Raw genomic sequence first — 19503 nt, forward strand, 5'->3', positions numbered from 1 at the left:
GCAAATTTTCGGAGCATTTTCAGCCCAAACGGACATCACCATTGGATCTGGAAGGCCGTTTGCAGTCAGGATTCATATAAAGCTTTTTGATTTTGGACACAGGGCATTTTTTGAGATTTTTTAACCCTCTAGGGTCGCTGTCGTACGGATCGTACGGTCGCAATGCGAAAAAAAATTCAAAAAAAAAAAAATCAATTCGCAGCGCACCGCTGGGCGGCCACCGCCGCACCACCCAGCAGCCGTCGCCGTGCAACTCGCTGGCCGCTGCCACCGGTAGCGCCGCTGCAGAGCCACTGCAAGTTGGCGCCTCCCCCGGGCCACCCCGGCACCGCTCAGTCTCCGCTACTGCGGCCACCTCTGCCGGTGGTTTTTTCGACCGCCGCTTCAGTTTTTCCGCCGCCACCGAAAGTCGTCGCCCGTTTGCTTTGCGCCACCTAGTCCCAGTCAGCAGTCTCCAACGGGTGCCCCGTCAGCGACAGAGTGGCTTTTTCCGCCCAATAAGCAGCCAGTGCGCATGACACGTGGCAGGTGTGCCACATGGCACATTGCCACGTGGCCCCTGCCACGTCATCAGCCGTACATGCCATGTGGCGATGCCACGTGGTGACCTTTTTTTCTGTGACGGCTGACAGGCCGTCAATTTTAATGCTGTATTCTGATGATGTCAGCATGATGTCATCCTGCATCAGCACCTTCTTGCACCTCTCCTGGGGTCATTTTGGACCTACCTTCGGTTTGTTGGCCATAACTTTTGCATACGGAGGTATTTTTTCAATCCAAAAGAAGTGCCGAAAAGCTGGTTCTGAGACGGAGATACTAGTACATGTGTTTTTGAGTTTTGATGTAGTTTGGTTGCCTGTTATGGCAGTCAAAGCCAGATATTCTATTTTGCACTCCGGGAGGCGTATCTTGAGCTTCCGATCTCCGATTTTGGACTTCTTTATATCGCTGGAAAGCTCTTTCTGTGCTCTTTCTAGTGATGCTAGTTGTTGTTCCAGATTCTATTCTAGACACATCCTATTCAGTCTTTTGTGTTTTAGCATTCTGGTGGATATTCTGTTTGTTTCAGGTCCGGAGATCAATTTTGTTGCTTCAGTTGCTTCATTTTGGGCTTTACCTTCTGTTGTTTTATCCTTATGTTTTTTTTTATCATTTTTGATATTCATTGTAAGCATCTTTATGCAACGCACTGAGATAAAGTGCCACTCTTGCATTTCGGGATCCTTTTCATCATTGTGATTCGTTGTACTCGCACTATTATATAAAGTGCCATGGGGGGGATAGTTTTTTGCCGCTTATAGGCCCTCTTTCTCTAATTCCTCATGCAGTGTCGATGACACATGCCTTTATTTGTGTTTGTACCTCACTCTCGATGTGTTTGGCTCCTGTGTTGTAGGAGATTTTTGGCCCATCTTTTCAACTGCCTGTCACCTCACCTACCTTAAGGGGAGGTTATATTGTTGTTCTATGCTTCTTTGGTTGATGGTTCGTGCCTTCTATTTTCATGGAAGTTCCTTTGGTTGATGGTCTGTGCCTTCTATTTCCATGGAGGTTCTACAGATCAACATTTTGACAGAGTTTTGCAGTTCTTCATGCTTCAGTGATGCTGCTTCTTCATGATCACTCCTTGTTCTTGTTTTAGGGGACAATTTCCCTAGCAGGAGACTTCTTCAGTTCTTCACTAGGTTCTTACCTCTTTTTGGGGGAGGGTTTTTCCCATGTGGTTTTCTCTCTTTCCCCGCTTTCAGAGGTTGCATCTTCTTGCATTGTACTTGGGTACCTAACATGGCCTCGTTGCCGGGACCCATTTCTACATCCACCTAAGCTTCGCTTATGGGGAGGTGTTAGTGTAGTTTTTTATTTTTTCTATTTTGCTAGGTTTTTCCTACACTTTTAATAATCTCGCTTAGGTTAATAAAGCATGTCTTATTAGGTGAATGGTTGTGAGGTGTCACCTTCCTACATGTGAGCATCCATTAGCTATCTTGGGAAGATACTTTTCTATCTTTAGTCCAATAGATGGTTGCTCCTCATTGGTTGGTGTTGCCACCTCCTCCCTCTTCCTAGCCTATATAAGCATGCTACCTGGCTTGTATTTGTATCTCTTGTTTTTGCATCCTCTTAGTGCTATTTTGCTTCCAGCATTTGCATTACTCTCTTGGAGACTAACTCTATGATGCTATTTTGATTTTGTATCATTTGCATTCATAGTTTAGATATTTACTCTTTGCACTAGTTTTTTGGGATATTTACTCTTTTCAATTCAAGTGATGTGAATTCGAGATTTTGACCCTTAAGTTTGAATTCGTACTTTATCTTTTAGATGGTTTTTCTTATTTAGTTTGTGGGTTTGCTATGATTTTTAGTTATAATTAAATCAAATAAAGATAAATTATTAAGTGATTTAATTTAACAAAAAAATTATAAAGAAAAATCAATTTATATTTATATTTAATTAATTGAGAAATGAATTAAACAGAGGAAATAAATTTAAAGATTTATTTAATAATAATTAATTTAGAAGTTTCATTTTAATAATGAACTTTAAATATTATTATTAGTTAAATTAATAAATATGCTTTCCAAATATGTCTTAATAATATCAAATTGAGATTAATTTAAATAAACTATTTCTAATTAAAATACAAAAAGTATGCACATGGAATTAAATAATTTAAAATAATAAAAGAAAAGGTTTATGTGTGTTCGTGAAATCGAAATCTTAGGTTGAGAAATTCTTTATTAAGAGATTAGAGCTCATTTCTTTGCACAGAGGTTAGGAGGAGCAAAATTTGGAAAGGGTTTCGGTAGACGAGAATTTTTGCATTCTTTGAGCGTCTATTAGGTTTAGCATCAGATCAAGGTAGGAATTTTGTTGAGATTATCACAGCAAATTCTTTCGAATTACCCCTGTCTTCTTTTTGCTTGTTTATTTATCTTGTTTTGTAAATCATATTTTATATTGAAACCCTTGTTTTCTTTTGAGGACCATTGTCCTTTGTTATTGAAACATTTGTGAACAAAAAACTAATTGAAACCCTCGTCTTAGGAATTAATGTTTAGATGCAAAACATGTCTAGGGTTTGTTTTTGAAATTAGATCTATATTAAATTGATAATTTGATTTGAGAAAATCATTGTTATCTTTATTTAAAAAAGAAAACAAAAAAAAAGAGACTTGCTAGAAAAAGTTGTATTATAGGCCAGTATTGGAAAGATTTTTTTTAAAAAATATACTTAAAAAATTACATTTAATAAAATGTAATGAAAAAAAATAATATTAATAAAATTTATGGGGAGGCAGGCCATTACCCCCACCGCCACTTACCTTTTTCCTCCAACACTGCCAAGCAATGTGTGGCTGCTATAAGTAGGCCATAGTTGCTAAAGTAGATTGCAACTGCTTGAGCAGTCGTCTCCCTTTGGGAGAGGGGCCACATGAGCCCAAAGGCTATGATCATGGGCCCCACCAAAGGATTTGTTATTTTTTTAAATTTAATATTATAATTTTTTAATTATTATTTTATAAATATTAATTTATTAATATTTTAGTAATTATTATTAAATTTTAATAATAGTTAATTAAAAGTTTTGTTATATAGTTTAATATTAATATTTATTAAAAAATTAAAAATTATAACTTTATTGTTAAATGAAGAGTAATTTAATGAAATTCTATTTATTGTTTAATAGTATTTTATTTTATTTTAATGAAAATGGTATTATGTATTAAGGTTTTTTTTTATTGGATTGTTGGGTCTTTTGAAATATTTATAAATGGGTTTTATGGAGGAATTTTAGAAGAAAGATATTTTCCCATATAGACTATCATTGGATTGATTTAAAACATATATTTATTTGGAAAAACACACACGATTAAGATACGAACTTGAGACTTTTAGTTTGATCAACCCAACTTGGAAACCTTTATCGAATGTCATTATTTGGAAAGCTTGCTAAAATGCAAACAACTACCAAAGGTTAGCTTTAAACATAAAATCTCTAAAAAGCTCTAGAACTAAACTAGCATGATAACAATGCAATGAAGGAGATGAGAAATACTTGAGATAAGGGCTCTATTTATAAGCTTGAGGGAGACATTGAGGAGGTGGCATCCACATAGGTTCTGGAAGGGAGACACATGGGCCAGGGACAAGCCATGCAAAAAGAGCCTTTATGATTTGAGTGGCTCACAATTTGCTCACACATGTGTGAGCAACCTTGGGAAAATGAGTGGGGGACTAGGATAAAAGAGTCATTTTTGAAGAATTTAATGAAGGATGAGCTCCTAGGAATTGGTCACACATGTGTGAGAAACCACTTAGGGCTTAAAAATATGTTTAAATAGGTATTTAGGATAATAGAGTGGGATTAGCTAGTGAGTAGGCTTAGGAAGATGAAAGTAATGGGTGGTAGGCTAGGTTTTAGGTAGGATTAAGATTAGATTAAATAAGATTTAATTTAATCATAGGATTAGAAAATTTAATAAAGTGGAGGGATTTAAATAAATTGGAAATTATTTGAAAGAGGATTTATGAAGCAATTTGTATTAAATAAATTTAATACATTAGGGGGGAGTATTGAAATTGAATTCAAATACATTAGGAAAGTGAACCTATTTAATTAAATAAGTACAAGAATATGATCAATATAATTAATTAATGAATAATTAATTATAGTGTCAAGAGAGATATTAAAATTAATTAATATAGTGTTTTGGGATAATTTTAAGCATCTACAGATCCATGAAAGGGAATTTTGTGTATGTAGATTTAAGAAAACTCTTTATAGACTTAAACAAGCCCCTCGAGCATGGTATGAAATAATTGACAAATATTTGGTAAGCTTAGGATTTTTTAAGAGTGATGCTAATCCTAATCATTATTTCAAAGTATACAATGACAAAATGTTAATTCTAGTTTTGTATGTGGATGATTTATTTCTAACTAGCAATGAAAGTCTTATCGTTAGTTGCAAGAAAGAATCAACTACGAAGTTTGATATGAAAGACTTGCAACTAATGCATTACTTCCTTGGGTTAGAAGTATGGAAAATATATAATGAGATTATCCTAAGTCAAGGAAAATATGCTATAGATATTTTGAAAAGATTTGGTATGATGGATTGTAAGCCTGTGCTAACTCCTATTGAAACTAACTTGAAAAAGTTGAGTTTATGTATTTCTAATTTTGATATTGTAGATCCAGCTGAGTACATGTAGTTGATATGATCCTTGATGTAGCTAATTAACATTAGACCAAACATTTTTTATGCGGATAGTGCTTTTAGTTAGTTCGTAAATGAACCAAATCATGCCCATCTCATTACAACCAAACATATATTGAGATATTTTTTGTGTAGTACTATTGGGTATGGGTTGAGATACGATCTCAACCCCATTATTACCTTGGAAGTTATTGTGACTCAAATTGGGTAGGTAGTGTTACCGACAAAAATAACACTTTAGGATTATGCTTTAGTTTGGGTTCCACTATGATTTCATGAGCTTGTAGGAAACAATCCTCAGTTGCCATGAGGACTGTTGAAGAAGAATATATTGTTACTAGTGTTGCTTTAAGGGAAGTGGTATGGCTTTCCAAGCTCCTAAATTGGTGATTTGGAAAATGTTTGATCCTTTGGTCATTCATTGAGATAATCAAAATTGTATAAAGATGTCCATCAATTTGATATTTCATGATAGGACAAAGCACGTGAAAACTAATTATCACTATATTACCTAGACATGGTACAAAGAGGTGCCATTCAATTGAAATATATTAGCATTGAGGAGAAGATATAAGATATTTTCACCAATATTCTTACTAGAGTGAAGTTTGAGTACTTTAGAGATAAGATTGGAATTATAGAGAATACAACACTCACTCAGAGGGAGTCTCAACATCACCGATACACCTAGTTGTATCATCCACTTTGTGGGCAATGCAAGGTGGTAGTGTTTTTATTGACCTTCTTTGAGAGAATACTTGAGGCCTTAGACCTCTTCCACTCTCCATGGGAAATGCAATGTGCATCCATCCTCTGTGGGTATGCATTATGGACATCATAGAAGGAGTCTATGATGCTTTTAGGATCCTCCCTAACTAAGAGGGAGTGTTGATTATAGCTAGTTGGGATCATCAAACCCTTTTATCAATCAATTACATTGTATATCACCTTGTTTAATAGGCTGAAAGATAAATTTAATTTATAAAATTATTGGCATCAAAGAGAGTTTTCTTGGATGGAAAAAGTGTTAAAATAGCAGCCCCAAAAAGGGATGACTTGGCAATTAAACTTGTAAAAGTTCACATATATACATGAGGCTTGTTATACACATGAACTACCTATGACATTTATTCTTACCTACAAATTCCTTAAAGAAATGATTATACCCTAGGAAATGAACATTTATTCTTTCCTACGAATTCCTTAAGGCAACTATTATACTTTGGGAAATAAACATTTATTATTACTTGTGAATTCATTAAGGAAATGATTATACTCTGGACAACGAATCTTATAAGGCAACATTATATATACTATAGGCAACACATTCCATCAAATAGTGATAGTATATACTTGGAAACAAATTCCACAATGAAGTAATCTAGTTTGATTATGACAACAGTAGAAATATAATTACTACATATCAAGGCTATGAATGATAACAATGGTGATACACCTTTGCTTGGAAATATCTATGATTTGCTTCATTGATCAAAGATCTTCAACAAATCAATAATTGTATGTTATGTAATTTGATTGATAAAAGACCAATAATAGATTATCAAATTTGGTGTTGGGTTGTTTCCTCCAATTTAGAGCTTTTCCCATGGTAATTGTGTTGCATTATTGTGTTTCTCTCTTTGTTTTAATTTATTTTTATCTCTTATCACTAAAATTAACAACCACCATTTGATTATGTATGGTAAACCTTTTGAAGTAGATTTATCACTCGTATTTGAAAATGGTATGCTAATAAGCACCATTGTGGACTACTATTGGAAGGTGGAATTTGTAATGTGTTGTCTTTATCATAACCAAACAATGCTATATTGCTTCAATGTTGTTGTAAACATGATCACTGATACTTCAAACATTCATATAAGATTGATAGAAAAATTTAGTGCTAATAGAATAATGAATTTAATATTATTTCTTTTCTCTTTATCATTGTCTTTGTACTTCACATCATATAGAATGATACGCTACTCTCCTTTAGAAAGAAACCTTATATGCTCAAATTAAACCCTAATAACATAGATATTGATAAAATATGGTAAATTAATCAAAATATATAAAGAATTAAAAATAAAAAAAAGTAATGAAAAATTAGGGACCTAAGTCCTAATCTTATTTATAATTATGATTAAAAAAAGTAGAATAGCTTGGCCTAAATTTTATAGTTCAAAATAATGCCCTAAAATGGCAAAAAACAAACACAAATCAACATACATATAAATAAAGTCAAATGAGACATTAAAATACAATACGTAAAGATAAATGTTAATAAAGATAATGAGTCCATATCTACCCTAAACCATAACTATTTTCAATCATATACTTTTATTCTTAATATACTCCAAAACAAAGGAAAGGAAATATATGTCTAATCATAATTTCATTGTTAGTTATTATGTTTTTGATAAATTGAACATAGTTGATTCTTAATCTTCTAACTTTTAGGGCCTATTTGTTTGCAAGAATTTAATAGGAATAGGAATTGGGAACTAGAATTCATTTTTAATTTTCAATTTGGTGCGCCAAATCAGAAATAGGACTTAGGATTTGTATTCCCATTTCAGCCCCAAAATGTGAATTTGCAATTCCACCAAAATAAGTGTTATCAGAATTGCAATTGCAATTCTCATTTTTTAAGTTCATAAATTTGATCAAATTTTTAAATCCACTGAATCTCGCAGTTTTTTCAGTAGGCCATTAATGAACTTTTGTAAACAATTTCTTGTTGATCTGAGCCAAAGTTTGATTTTTGAGATGCAAACGTAGTGCATTGGATCTGATCTATGCATATGGATTTTGCTAGATGTAGATCAAAAGTTGGATCTAGATTTGAGTAATGGTCCAATTCAGATTACAAGTCACCAACGATTAGAGGTTGAATCACTAGGAATCCTTTGCTAACATGGTGTAGAGGTATTAATGCTAACATATGTTCCTCATAATCATTCTTTGTTTATTTGCAAGTCAGTAATATTAATTATCATTATAACTTTCCTCATTCTCTTCTTGTATGATTTTAAGTTTAAATCGATTGATTTGCAAGGAGAAGCATAGTGAAGAAAGTAAAAGCATTACAAAGAAAGTACAAACATTGCGGAGTAAGTAAATGAATTGTTTATGTTGGGAGACTCTTTTGTTGATATAGGAAATTAGATGTTGTACAATCAAGCACAAATTTGCCATGGAGATGATCCTACGGTCTCACATGACCTAGCTTTCCTAGAGACATATTTCCTTTTGGCAAAATCTAGAGAAATTTTTGGGGTAAACCTTTGATTCCGCTCATAATTCATCAAATTTAAGGTTTTTAGAACTTTTATTTAAATGTTATGTGGCTTTGGTGCATATAGCAAATATAGTACTTTTGGTTCTCATAGCTTATGAGCTTCTGTGAAGTTCTAAGTGTGAAATAATTGCAAAGAAGATTTGATAGGTAGTGAATTTTGCAGTGCATCACAATGGATTTTCAAACTTGATTAGATCAAATAGATTTATACCCAAATTTTAAAAAATTCAAATTTCAATTTTAACTGCAATTCCAGTTTTGATTTTCTTGAACCAAAAGAATATACAATAACAAATACCAGAATAAAAAACTCCAATTCTCAATCCCTTTACCAATGAAAATGGAACTAAGTTTATATTTTATTTCACATTTCTTAATGGGCCTATAGCTCAGTGGTAGAGCATTTGACTGCAGATCAAGAGGTCACCGGTTCGAACCCGGTTGGGCCCTTCTGTTGTTTTCACTTTTTTACGCAGTTCGTGTTTGATACGTAGAATCTGTAGCAGTTTGTGTTTGTGCTGGCGACTCTGTCCAGTTAAACCACGTTTGACAATCTAATAACGCATTCGTTCAATCATATGTCAAAGACTTCTGTTTTGCCTACTTCCAAAGCCAGAACATGAATTAAGTTGCCTCAAGGTTGAGATATTACAAGATGTTGTGGGCCTATGATCGACAAGAGGGAAATAGATTATACTTGATGAATCCTAAATTCTATTTTAGAAACAAGTCACTTATTTGCATCTGAATGTTGTGAGAGTCTGAATTACTCCATGGGTCTCCTTGTAAGGAGAACCCCATCTGAGTGTATGGAAGAATGTAGAAAGTCAATTACCAAAGGGTTATACCTCATAATTCTTAGCACGCTCTCACATACGTTTATTGGTGATCCCTGCTGGAGCCAGCAAATCTTCTGGACTCACTTTCCCATTAATTTCCTATGGAATTTATCTAAATGACTTGAATAGATGATTTTTTTTTGGGAAATTCATTCAAAGTTAGATAATAGGCTTTTGATCTTTGGTTAAGTTTAACAGTTTTGAATGAATTTATTGGGAATTATGATTTGTTGAGCATGATATCAATATATCATAATGGAGGAGGCTGGGATCATGCATTTATGATTTTAGTGGAAGAGATATTCTTCAATCTTTGGCTCTTGGTCGAAGAGGTCCAATCTATAAATTCGGTTGACTATTGTGGGATGGATATATTTCTTAATCCTTGTACAATCTTAATCCACAACTCCTAGCCAAAGAGGTTCAAATGTAGCTCATTCTTTTGTATTGGGAAGTAGAATGAACACCCCTCAATCCTTGGCTCTTAGTAAGAGGTTCAACAAATGATTTATGCCCTGTATCTACTTTGGTGGAATTGATAATCCTTGAATCTTGTGTTGACTTTCATGAAATGCCCTTCACTCTCAGCCAAAGAGGTTTTCATACATTTTATTAGATAGTGAAATGAACACCTCTCAATCCTGAACTCTTAGTCAAGAGATTCAACATATAAATCTTTGGGTCTTACTTAAGGCATTCAACCTATGATTCATGTTCTTGTATCAACTTTGAGGAATGGTTATGTTCCTTAGTCCTTGATTCTTTGTTAAAGGCATTCATTTAAGTAACGTTGCATGTGTTTGAGTTTTTACTCATATTATCAATGTCATATTTTGCACTATGGTGATATCCATGAATGTAAAATGTGTAAACATGTAGGGGATGATTTGATACATTGATCATATTGACAAGCATTTGTGTTTAATTTGTGTTCTTATTTATGCCTTTTGTCTTCACAAGGGTATTTATTCATGTTTGCATTCTTGGATCTCGATGCTAAGGATTGCAACAAAATTAGAAGGTTTTGCCCATATTGGAGTAGCTGATTTTGTATACGATATGTGGCTAATGAAGAGTGAAGATTAATTTTGCTTAAAGTGTATTAGTCACAAATGGATTGAAGAGAAAATTTTGGGCTTCATAATGAGGATTCCAAGATTTACTATCATTATGCATAGCTTTTGTTTTGATGGCATTACTAGACATACTTTTCCTTAATGGATTACATTCTACTTGGTCTCAATGCTAAGGATTATACATTAAATAGGGAATTTTGTATTATGACCTGACAATGGATTTAGTGTATACTAAGTAGTAGCATTATTAGTTTGGAGTGGTTATGCATTTATTTTAAAGTGAATTCTTATAGCCCTTCTTTGATGCTTCTAACTACGCATTTTATGTATAAAATAGGGAAAACCTCTTGCATTTTCCAAATACACATATTTGGGGCATTACATAGTGAGGTTTCAAGGTTTATTGTCACTTCATTTAGTTATTCTCTTTGTCATCGTTGCAATTTTTTTTTTACTATGCATATGTTTTTTAACGGTTCTCTATTGTCATTGCTTTGGGTGATAAGGGTTGTAGCAAATCTAAAGGAATTTTCAAGGTTTAAGTTATAGATTTCAATAGGTACTAAGGATTAACATAATTAAAATATTTGTAGCACCACATTTGTTGTAGTTATTGCATTCCATGGCATCACATTTTCTAGTGTCATTTTAACAAGCTATTCATGTGCCGTGTCTATGATTTTACATTTTAGAAGTTGTTGAGATGATAAGGAAAGGTTATAGAGCCCATTTCAATGAATATATTTCATTTATAAAAGGCTTATATTTGACTAAATTGTTTTGCATAGAATATGTGGTTTGTTATGATTGCATATTTGATTTAATGCTTATTGTGTAGAACTTGGTCATCACTAGGCTAGAGAAAAAATCAAGGTATCATGTCCAACAAGGTTTCAAGGTCTACTTTTCGCACCATCACAAATTATAAGCACCTCATTGGTGTGTACAATTCCACACTTGACTAACACTTACCTTAGCATTTTTCATCTTAGCATGCATTTTAGGGCTTCATATTGCACTTAACAAACACCTAGTTCAAAACACGAGTCTTCTCCTAATTGAATATCATAAAAAATCACCATGGGCCCTTATTCCTAGGTGTGCCCCTTAGTTATTTTGTCTATTCATTTATCTATTGATTACATAAGCACTATGTTACCATGTGTGACCCTTTATTTTCCTTCCAAATACAATAACACAATTGATTCCCTTGAAATTTGGCATCCCTGCTCCATTTATGATCTCTTTGGAGGCTTTTTTATGGGACTAAGTTGCCAAAACTGACTTGGCCCACATATTTTCCTCAAAATTTAAATTGGGGGTGGGTCTTAATGGTTGAGAGGGAAATTTAAAATCCTATCAAGTTTCCTCAAGATTTTCATCTAATAATGCATAATTCAGCAAGCATCTTTCTTCATTTTGAAGAGATGAAAGCAATTTTCAAGGTTGGGTCCATAATTTGAAGACATCCTGTAAAGTGAAGATCTACAAATCAAGTTAAATTGAATCAAGCACCATGATCAAGGGTCATTTCCATGCATAAACACTAAACTACTACATTGTCAACACAAGGCTTTAACAAAATTATGAAGATGACTAGGAGATCATTGATTGGTGATTAAAATACAACACTCTACCCTTGTAGTTGGTATGGTTTCTCATTATCTTCAGACCCATACATTTAGGCTTCATATTTATATTCAATTACATGATTTCAGCTATATTCAATATTACATTTTCATATAGGGTTTTACTCTAAAAACTTGAGTAGATCTATAGGTTTTACATTTTTACACTTAGCTCATAGCAATCTTAGACACACTTGAACACACACACTTTGTTTTTATCATATTGGCTATCCATAGAAGAAGGATCACAATAATGTGGGGTTTACTAAGGAGAATCCCATATAACCACATAAATATGTTATTTCTCTATTTTTTTTGGTGTAGAGATAGTTGAGATTCAATTTTGGTAGGGAAATTTGACTCCTCATTTTGAGATATTTCTATATTTGTGAATTTTAATCTCATCTGTAGGGATCAAATCACCCTAGATGACTCAGTCACATAACAAATTATCGTAGCTAATTTATTCATCTCCAAAATAGTTGATATTCAATTCAGGTCTAGTTTTAAATAGTATAGGAACCTAGATTTGAAAGGACATCAATTTGTGCAATCTTGAATGCTAGAAAATTAGATCCACTTTAAGGCAACATTGATTTGAGTCATAGGTGTACAAAATCTCTTCAAAATTTACATTTGTACTTAATTTGTGCTTTTAGAAAGTATGCTTTTGTCAGTTATATTTATTTGCATAGAAATCCTAGCCCATTCCTCTCAATTCTAAGAAATAAATTCAAGGAATGAAAGAACCAAGAGCATAAGTATTGAATTGACTCTCTTTCACCAAGGGTTAGTCAATCATACTCACCTCTTGGTGTGTTTGTATTCCAATGTGGGTGGACGATAGGGTTCTTAGCCTAGCTCAACCCATCCAATTTCCCTCCATCACACTCTCATTTATATATTCAATTTTTTTTATATCATTATTGCAAATGTGTTTTCGTTTGAATAAATCTCCATTATATGTTTGGGGCTTTGCATGCCAAAAATTTCTAGGATTATTATTATTTTAGTATATTATTTGGGCTTTTGAGTTTAGTGGATGCTATTTTGTAGCATGGTTAATCATTTGGTGTGGTTGTGTCCTTATTTTTAGTGAACATTTTAAAATTATCTTTTGTTTCTTAAAACCCATGGGGATTCATAAAGTGAGCCCGAGTCATAGTAGATGTGTTTGTTTCTTACAAAAGAATCCACCTATTTTTCAAAAAATATTGCCCCAAATTTCTTTTTTGTCACCCCCCTCCAATACCCACCCAATATCCTCTGAACTTATTTTCCTATACAAACCCCCACCTCCCCACCCCCAATATACCCCCTTTCCCCCTATTCAAGCAATACATTCCTCCCCATTTATTTTTTCTGATTTTAAACCTCCCAATATGAACACACATGGTATTGTATTGCCCCTTTAGTGAAGACCCTATGGGTTTTACCCGATGAATGAAAAAAGATGGTGGTGTAGTCATATATTCTCTTAAGATCTAAGCTGTTCTTTTTCTAGTTTTTCTTCTTGAAGCTATATATATTCTTCTTCTCACATATTTTTAGTCTTTGAATGAAAGGCTTGCAAGTAATAAAAAAGTCAAAGAAAACTTGTAATCAAGTATGATTGATCTATTCATACAATTGAGATTTCCTTAAATCAACAATCTTCTTCATGTAACCTAGACTTGTATATCAAAACCAAAGACAAAAAGAGTGAGAATTTCAATTAATTTATACATAACACTTATAATGATTGGCTTATCTTAGATAACATAATGTAGTATTAGCAAAAATACTCCTCTTCAGAATTTGAAAACACAACCATTTCCCTCATTTAAAATCGGTAAGGTGGCTTAATTATTTTAGACTTTTATATTTTATATGTATAATCTTAAGCCAAGATTTTAGGACAACGTAATTTTAATTTATTATTCTTTAGGTAAGTTTTGGTTTTAAAAAATGTTTTACCATTTTTTATCACGTCTTTATCAGTATTTTTTTCCCTCCTACTTTTATGTAAGTATTTAGATGTGATATGTGATTATTATTTTCCATTTAAGATAGTTAAAATCAAACATAATATAGTGTATTGTGACACACCTATTTATAAAAAAATATATAACATAATTATTGACTAATTTTTACAATCAATATTAAATAAAATAAAATACAATTATGTTTTAATATAAACCATTGAAGGGAGCTCTTTATATTTTTCTATTATACTCTTTATTTATCTCTATAATTATTTATTTTTCCATCTAATAAAAAATAAATTAAATAATTACTTCAAATAGAACAGTACATAGCTACAATGAAAATTCTTCCAAAATATTAAGGAATAAAGTAATTGAAATGGATAATTGAGTTCATAATTATATGAATTTAGAAAAAAAAAAAACTAATATATGTATAATAAATTAAAATATAGTATGCACTTATTATTTCACACTACTGAACTAGTAGAGAAAATGAATGGTCCATAAAATCATACACATTATTCCATTCCAATTCCTTTTCCTTTCTTCTATCATATAGGAAGTGTCATATCTTACTAGTGATTAAATTTTTTTATTTTTACATGTTCAAATTAATTATTTGATTGGGTGAGCTCATTTGGCCTATGAATTTTAAAACTAATTCTTTTTAAAAACTAATATGATTCATATTTGTTTAATGATTTTTTGAATATAATTACGTTGATTTATATTTTTATATTTTAATATGGTATTTTCTTATAATATAACTTTTGTCATTAAAAAATACTAAAATATTAATATTATTTATTTTATATAATTATTATGAAAACATTACTAATTTCATATTATAATTTATTTATAATATATAAATAATTATATTTATTAATAATTTTTTAAACATAGTATAATAAATTTATATAAAAACTAAAGACAAGTATTAAGCCACCATGTGGCACTTGTTGAAATTTCTCTAATCATAGAAAATTTAAACCACTCCAATTTTTGGGAAAACGGTCTAAAGATATGCTAAAACAAGATACTAATTTATCTCATTCCATGAGATCCAAGAGCTTATGAACAATAAATTCCTTCACACATACATCAGTCTAGAAGCTCAATTAACAAACTCATTTCCCTTTAATAAGGAAGTGTCATATCTTATTGACATTTCATTTCCCTTCAATAACGAAGTGTCATATCTTAATTGAAATTTCTCCAGTCATAGAAAATCTAAACCACTCCTATTCTTGGGCAAACTTCCTAATCATGTGCTAAAACAAGGTACTGATTTATCTCATTACATGAGATCGAAGAGGTTATGAACAACAAATTCCTTCACGCGTACATCAGTCTAGAAACTCAATTAAGAAACTAATTTCCCTTCAATTTCTGATAGTTCGTAAGCTCTAGTCATAAGCGATGCATCTGTTCTTATGCTCTTGCATCAGAAAATATTTTATACTTAAAATGTTCCATCAAATGACTGGAAAGGAACACTGCTGTTTCATATGACTGCCTTTATTCTAAGGTCGGCATTGGCATCATCCCCACAGCGGAAGAAAAGCACCATATCCTCGTACATCTGCAATCCACTTTTGTACGTAGGAATCGCAAAAGAAACATTGAAAATGTCACAGTGTCCACTCAATGTTGAGGAGAGGCTGTTGTGAATGCTGTTGCAGATCACTAATTCAACTTTAATGTCACAATCTCAACTGACATGAAGGACCCAACAGAAATGCTGCATGAATAACAATTAAGCAAAGTGGAAAAACCCTGGATTCTTTTTCCACTCCCTTCAACTAATGTACAAACCCAGAAAAACACAAAAGGGATTAACACCCCATATTACCCACTTTAATAACCATTAGCAATTTATAATTAAGTTTTGTGACAATATAATAACTACTTCTGCCTCTGGAGTTTTCGACTAGCAAAGTATCCAGATTCATGGAGATGGAGAAGATGATGCATTCTGTATTGAGAATTTTTATCTTTGTAGGCTTCATTATGGGCTTTGAAGCAGCAAAATCAGGTAAATGTAATGCTGATCCCTTATTGTGTTCTTAATTGAAGGGAATGAATGGGTATGCATGTTATTTTCATTTGTTTTTAGAATTCTTGATTGAAGGGAATGGGATGGGTATGTTTTGTTATTTTGATTTGTTTGAATGGTTAATGTTGGAGCAGAGGAGTTTGATTACAATGGTGTGAGGGGGCCTTCACACTGGGGAGATCTCAAGGAAGAGTGGAGAAGATGTGGTGATGGTAGACATCAATCTCCTATTGATGTGATAAAGAGAGATATTGAGATATACCCCAGCCTGGGAAAGTTGCACAAGAGCTATAAAGCAGCTAATGCATCTCTTGTGAACATGGGCCATTACATCATGGTAATCTGTTTTGTTTGTGTTTGAAAAAGTAAAAATATGTTTTCGAAATGTATTGGCTCTCTTAGATCGTGTAGTGTGATCTGAAATGTTGATGATAAAAAAAATTACGCAATCAAACTCAGAAATAAGAATTCATTGATATAGATTGTGGAAATCTGATTTCGCTAACATTTTTAATAGTACAGGTGAAATGGACAAAAGGGGCAGGCACCATTCATGTTGATGGAACTAACTTTACTCTCAGGCAATGCCATTGGCACTCTCCTGCTGAGCACACTCTTTACGGCACAAGGTATATTGTATGAGATGAGATCCATTATCCCTTTGCCCAAATGGAAATGATTTCTATCATTTTAAAAAGTGATTTGTCATTTGGAATTATTAGATCTTGTACGATAGTATTTGGTTTTAATCAGGAGTATACGAACATTTTCAATCATATTGGATACCTCGTCATTTAGAAATAGAAAATATGATTAAGTATGATCTACTGATTGAAAGAAAAATAATTTTGGCAAAATTATTATACATCTATTATACTAATTCATACCGATTATTATGACACGCTGTTTGACTGATAGCAGATTTATTAGAATTAAATCCAACTCAATCCGTGGCAATCCAGTCTGAAAAGCAGCCTGTATAAAAAGAGCTTTCACCAAAACAGTTCACTTACAATCAAGACCAAATACTTGACCATATTCATTAGTTAAAATATCTGCTAGAATATATTCAACTTTTAAGAAGTCTGATTCAGTTTTCCTCGTTAATATTAGGAAAGTAGTAATCTGCAGTATAATTTTTAACAGACTTTCATAATCCTTTTCTAGTATATTTTGTTATTATGTTATATATATTTGGATATAATAGAAAAACTAATTAAAAGACTTTGTAAGTTATTTGCTGTAATAGGTAGGATATTTATTTGTAACATTTAGAATTATGATGTCTATTTTTTTATATATTAAAGTAAAAGATATTTTGACTTCTATTTTTTGACTGATAAGACATAATATACAGATGCATACAAGATAACCATATATATTCTGTTTTGATGGGTGATGGCTTAGACTTACATTTGATAAATAATTTTTTTAATTAAACAATTATTTGATAATGATAATCTATTACAAATTGTTCATTAAAAAATAAATCGTATTATATGATATATATATAATCTCTTCATCCATAGGATAACCTATCCAAGAATGCAAGTGTCCCATTATGATGATAGGCACATTTTGTTGAAAGATGCCTTTGGATTTAAGATTTGTTACATTAATCTGGACTTGTGCTTTTTATAGTCTTCCATTTTCTATTAACAATATGGTGATGTTGTTTAACGTTTGGTTGTGATGAAACCTGGTGTATTGTAGATATCCATTGGAAATACATATGGTCCACCAAACAGAAGACAAGAGAACGGTGGTCATCGGAATCCTATACAAATATGGGAGACATGATACATTCCTTGCAGAGGTTTTTCTATTCATTTTCTCATTGTATGCCTTAATTTCTATAAGATCAGAGGGTGTATCATATTTTAATGAAGACCCATGTATTATTATGTGCAGCTGACGAATCAAATCTCAGCCCTTAGTCACGACATGGAACCAGATGCTGATGAGACACTAGGAATCATAGATCCCAAGCATATAAAGCTTGGGAGCAGAAAATATTACAGATACACAGGTTCTCTAACAACTCCTCCATGTACTGAAGGAGTCACCTGGATCATTGTACATAAGGTAAGTTTAATGAATTCAATAGCTGTTATTATGAATTTAAAAATGTCTAGAAGTTTTTGTTAGTTATGAGCTGATAAAGTTGAAGTTAATGCAGGTAAGAACTGTGTCAAGGGATCAAGTGAGAAATTTAATAATGGCAGTGCATGATGTATGTCATACTCCTCTTTGCTTTTTCCAACTCTTGTTTAGATTTTTTGTTTTGATTATATTCATAAAAGTTTTTTTCCAAAAAGTCTGAGATGGAATTTGTAGATTTTTAGATGTATTTATGGATGAAATGTTTTAAATTGATTGTATTCATCAACATATTGAGTCATGTATGAATCTTATTAAGAAAAAGGAAACAAGAAAAATGAAAATGTCCATTAAAAATCTCTCACAGAATCAAAGGCTGCCATGTAAATTTATTTGAAAAAACAATAGAGTAAGATATTTTTCCTTTTGAAATGATAATAAGGTGGTGATTGATTTTGCAGGGGTTTGGAAAGAATGCAAGGCCAACTCAATCTGAAAATGGACGAGTTGTGGGATTGTATACCCCACGCACTCGTAATTCCAAGCATATTTGACTTTACAAATCCATTACTTCGGCCGCTAGTGGGGACTTCATATGTTCTTTTGGGCATCTTTATATAAAATCGAAATTAAAATAAATGTATAGCAGAGGAATAGAGATTGGTGAATAGTAAATTATGCTGGATGGGGCTATCTACCAGACAATTGTAACAAAACAATTTAAGAAAAAAACTGTATTTTTTGAAATCTAAAGTTTAAAAAAAAAATTTAAAAATCTTTAAGTACATTATATTGGAACATAGCCTGAGCGTATCTGTCACCTTTGAGATTAATGTTTTTCACTTGCTGTTGATTCCATGGGTATCTTCTTTTTAAAATCATAAACCATTTTATATTATGACTTTTATTTCTGTTTGCCTTGGTTTTTTTAAGCTTTACTATTTTTGGTATTTAAAGACTGAATTTGTTTTGAATTCTGGCATTTAACCTCGTTTGCTTATTTTGTTTCCAACTAACTTACCTTTGAAATGTGATCGTAGGGTTCGTTTGGTTGCTGGAATAGGAATAGAAAAGTTCTGGCATTTAACCTCGTTTGCTTATTTTGTTTCCAACTAACTTACCTTTGAAATGTGATCGTAGGGTTCGTTTGGTTGCTGGAATAGGAATAGAAAAGTTGGAATACGTTTTCGATTTTCTGTTCGTCACTTGGAATAGGGAATAGGAATATGTATTCCCATTTTGCCTCTAAAATGAGCTTATACCCATTCCAAAAAATAGCTGTTATTGGAATAGCCATTCCTATTCTCAATA

At 32.3% G+C, this 19503-nt stretch overlaps 1 protein-coding gene and 1 non-coding gene across 2 annotated transcripts; both read left to right on the forward strand.

The window, feature by feature from the left end:
- Window positions 1–8904: 8904 nt before the first annotated feature.
- Window positions 8905–8976, forward strand: TRNAC-GCA (transfer RNA cysteine (anticodon GCA)). Its single transcript has one exon. It is a non-coding gene; the product is annotated as a tRNA-Cys (tRNA).
- Window positions 8977–15864: 6888 nt separating this feature from the next.
- Window positions 15865–18967, forward strand: LOC149533157 (alpha carbonic anhydrase 7-like). The gene is made up of 7 exons (XM_089803736.1): window positions 15865–16071; window positions 16227–16429; window positions 16615–16721; window positions 17806–17908; window positions 18004–18177; window positions 18272–18325; window positions 18654–18967. The coding sequence occupies exons 1-7, from the start codon at window positions 15987–15989 to the stop codon at window positions 18744–18746; spliced, it is 819 nt and encodes a 272-aa protein (XP_089659862.1). The 5' UTR covers window positions 15865–15986; the 3' UTR covers window positions 18747–18967.
- The last annotated feature ends 536 nt before the right edge of the window (window positions 18968–19503 follow it).

Source organism: Cupressus sempervirens, chromosome 10 (assembly GCF_028749045.1).
Source record: "Cupressus sempervirens isolate cs-2001-9-10 chromosome 10, ASM2874904v1, whole genome shotgun sequence".
NCBI lineage: Eukaryota > Viridiplantae > Streptophyta > Pinopsida > Cupressales > Cupressaceae > Cupressus > Cupressus sempervirens.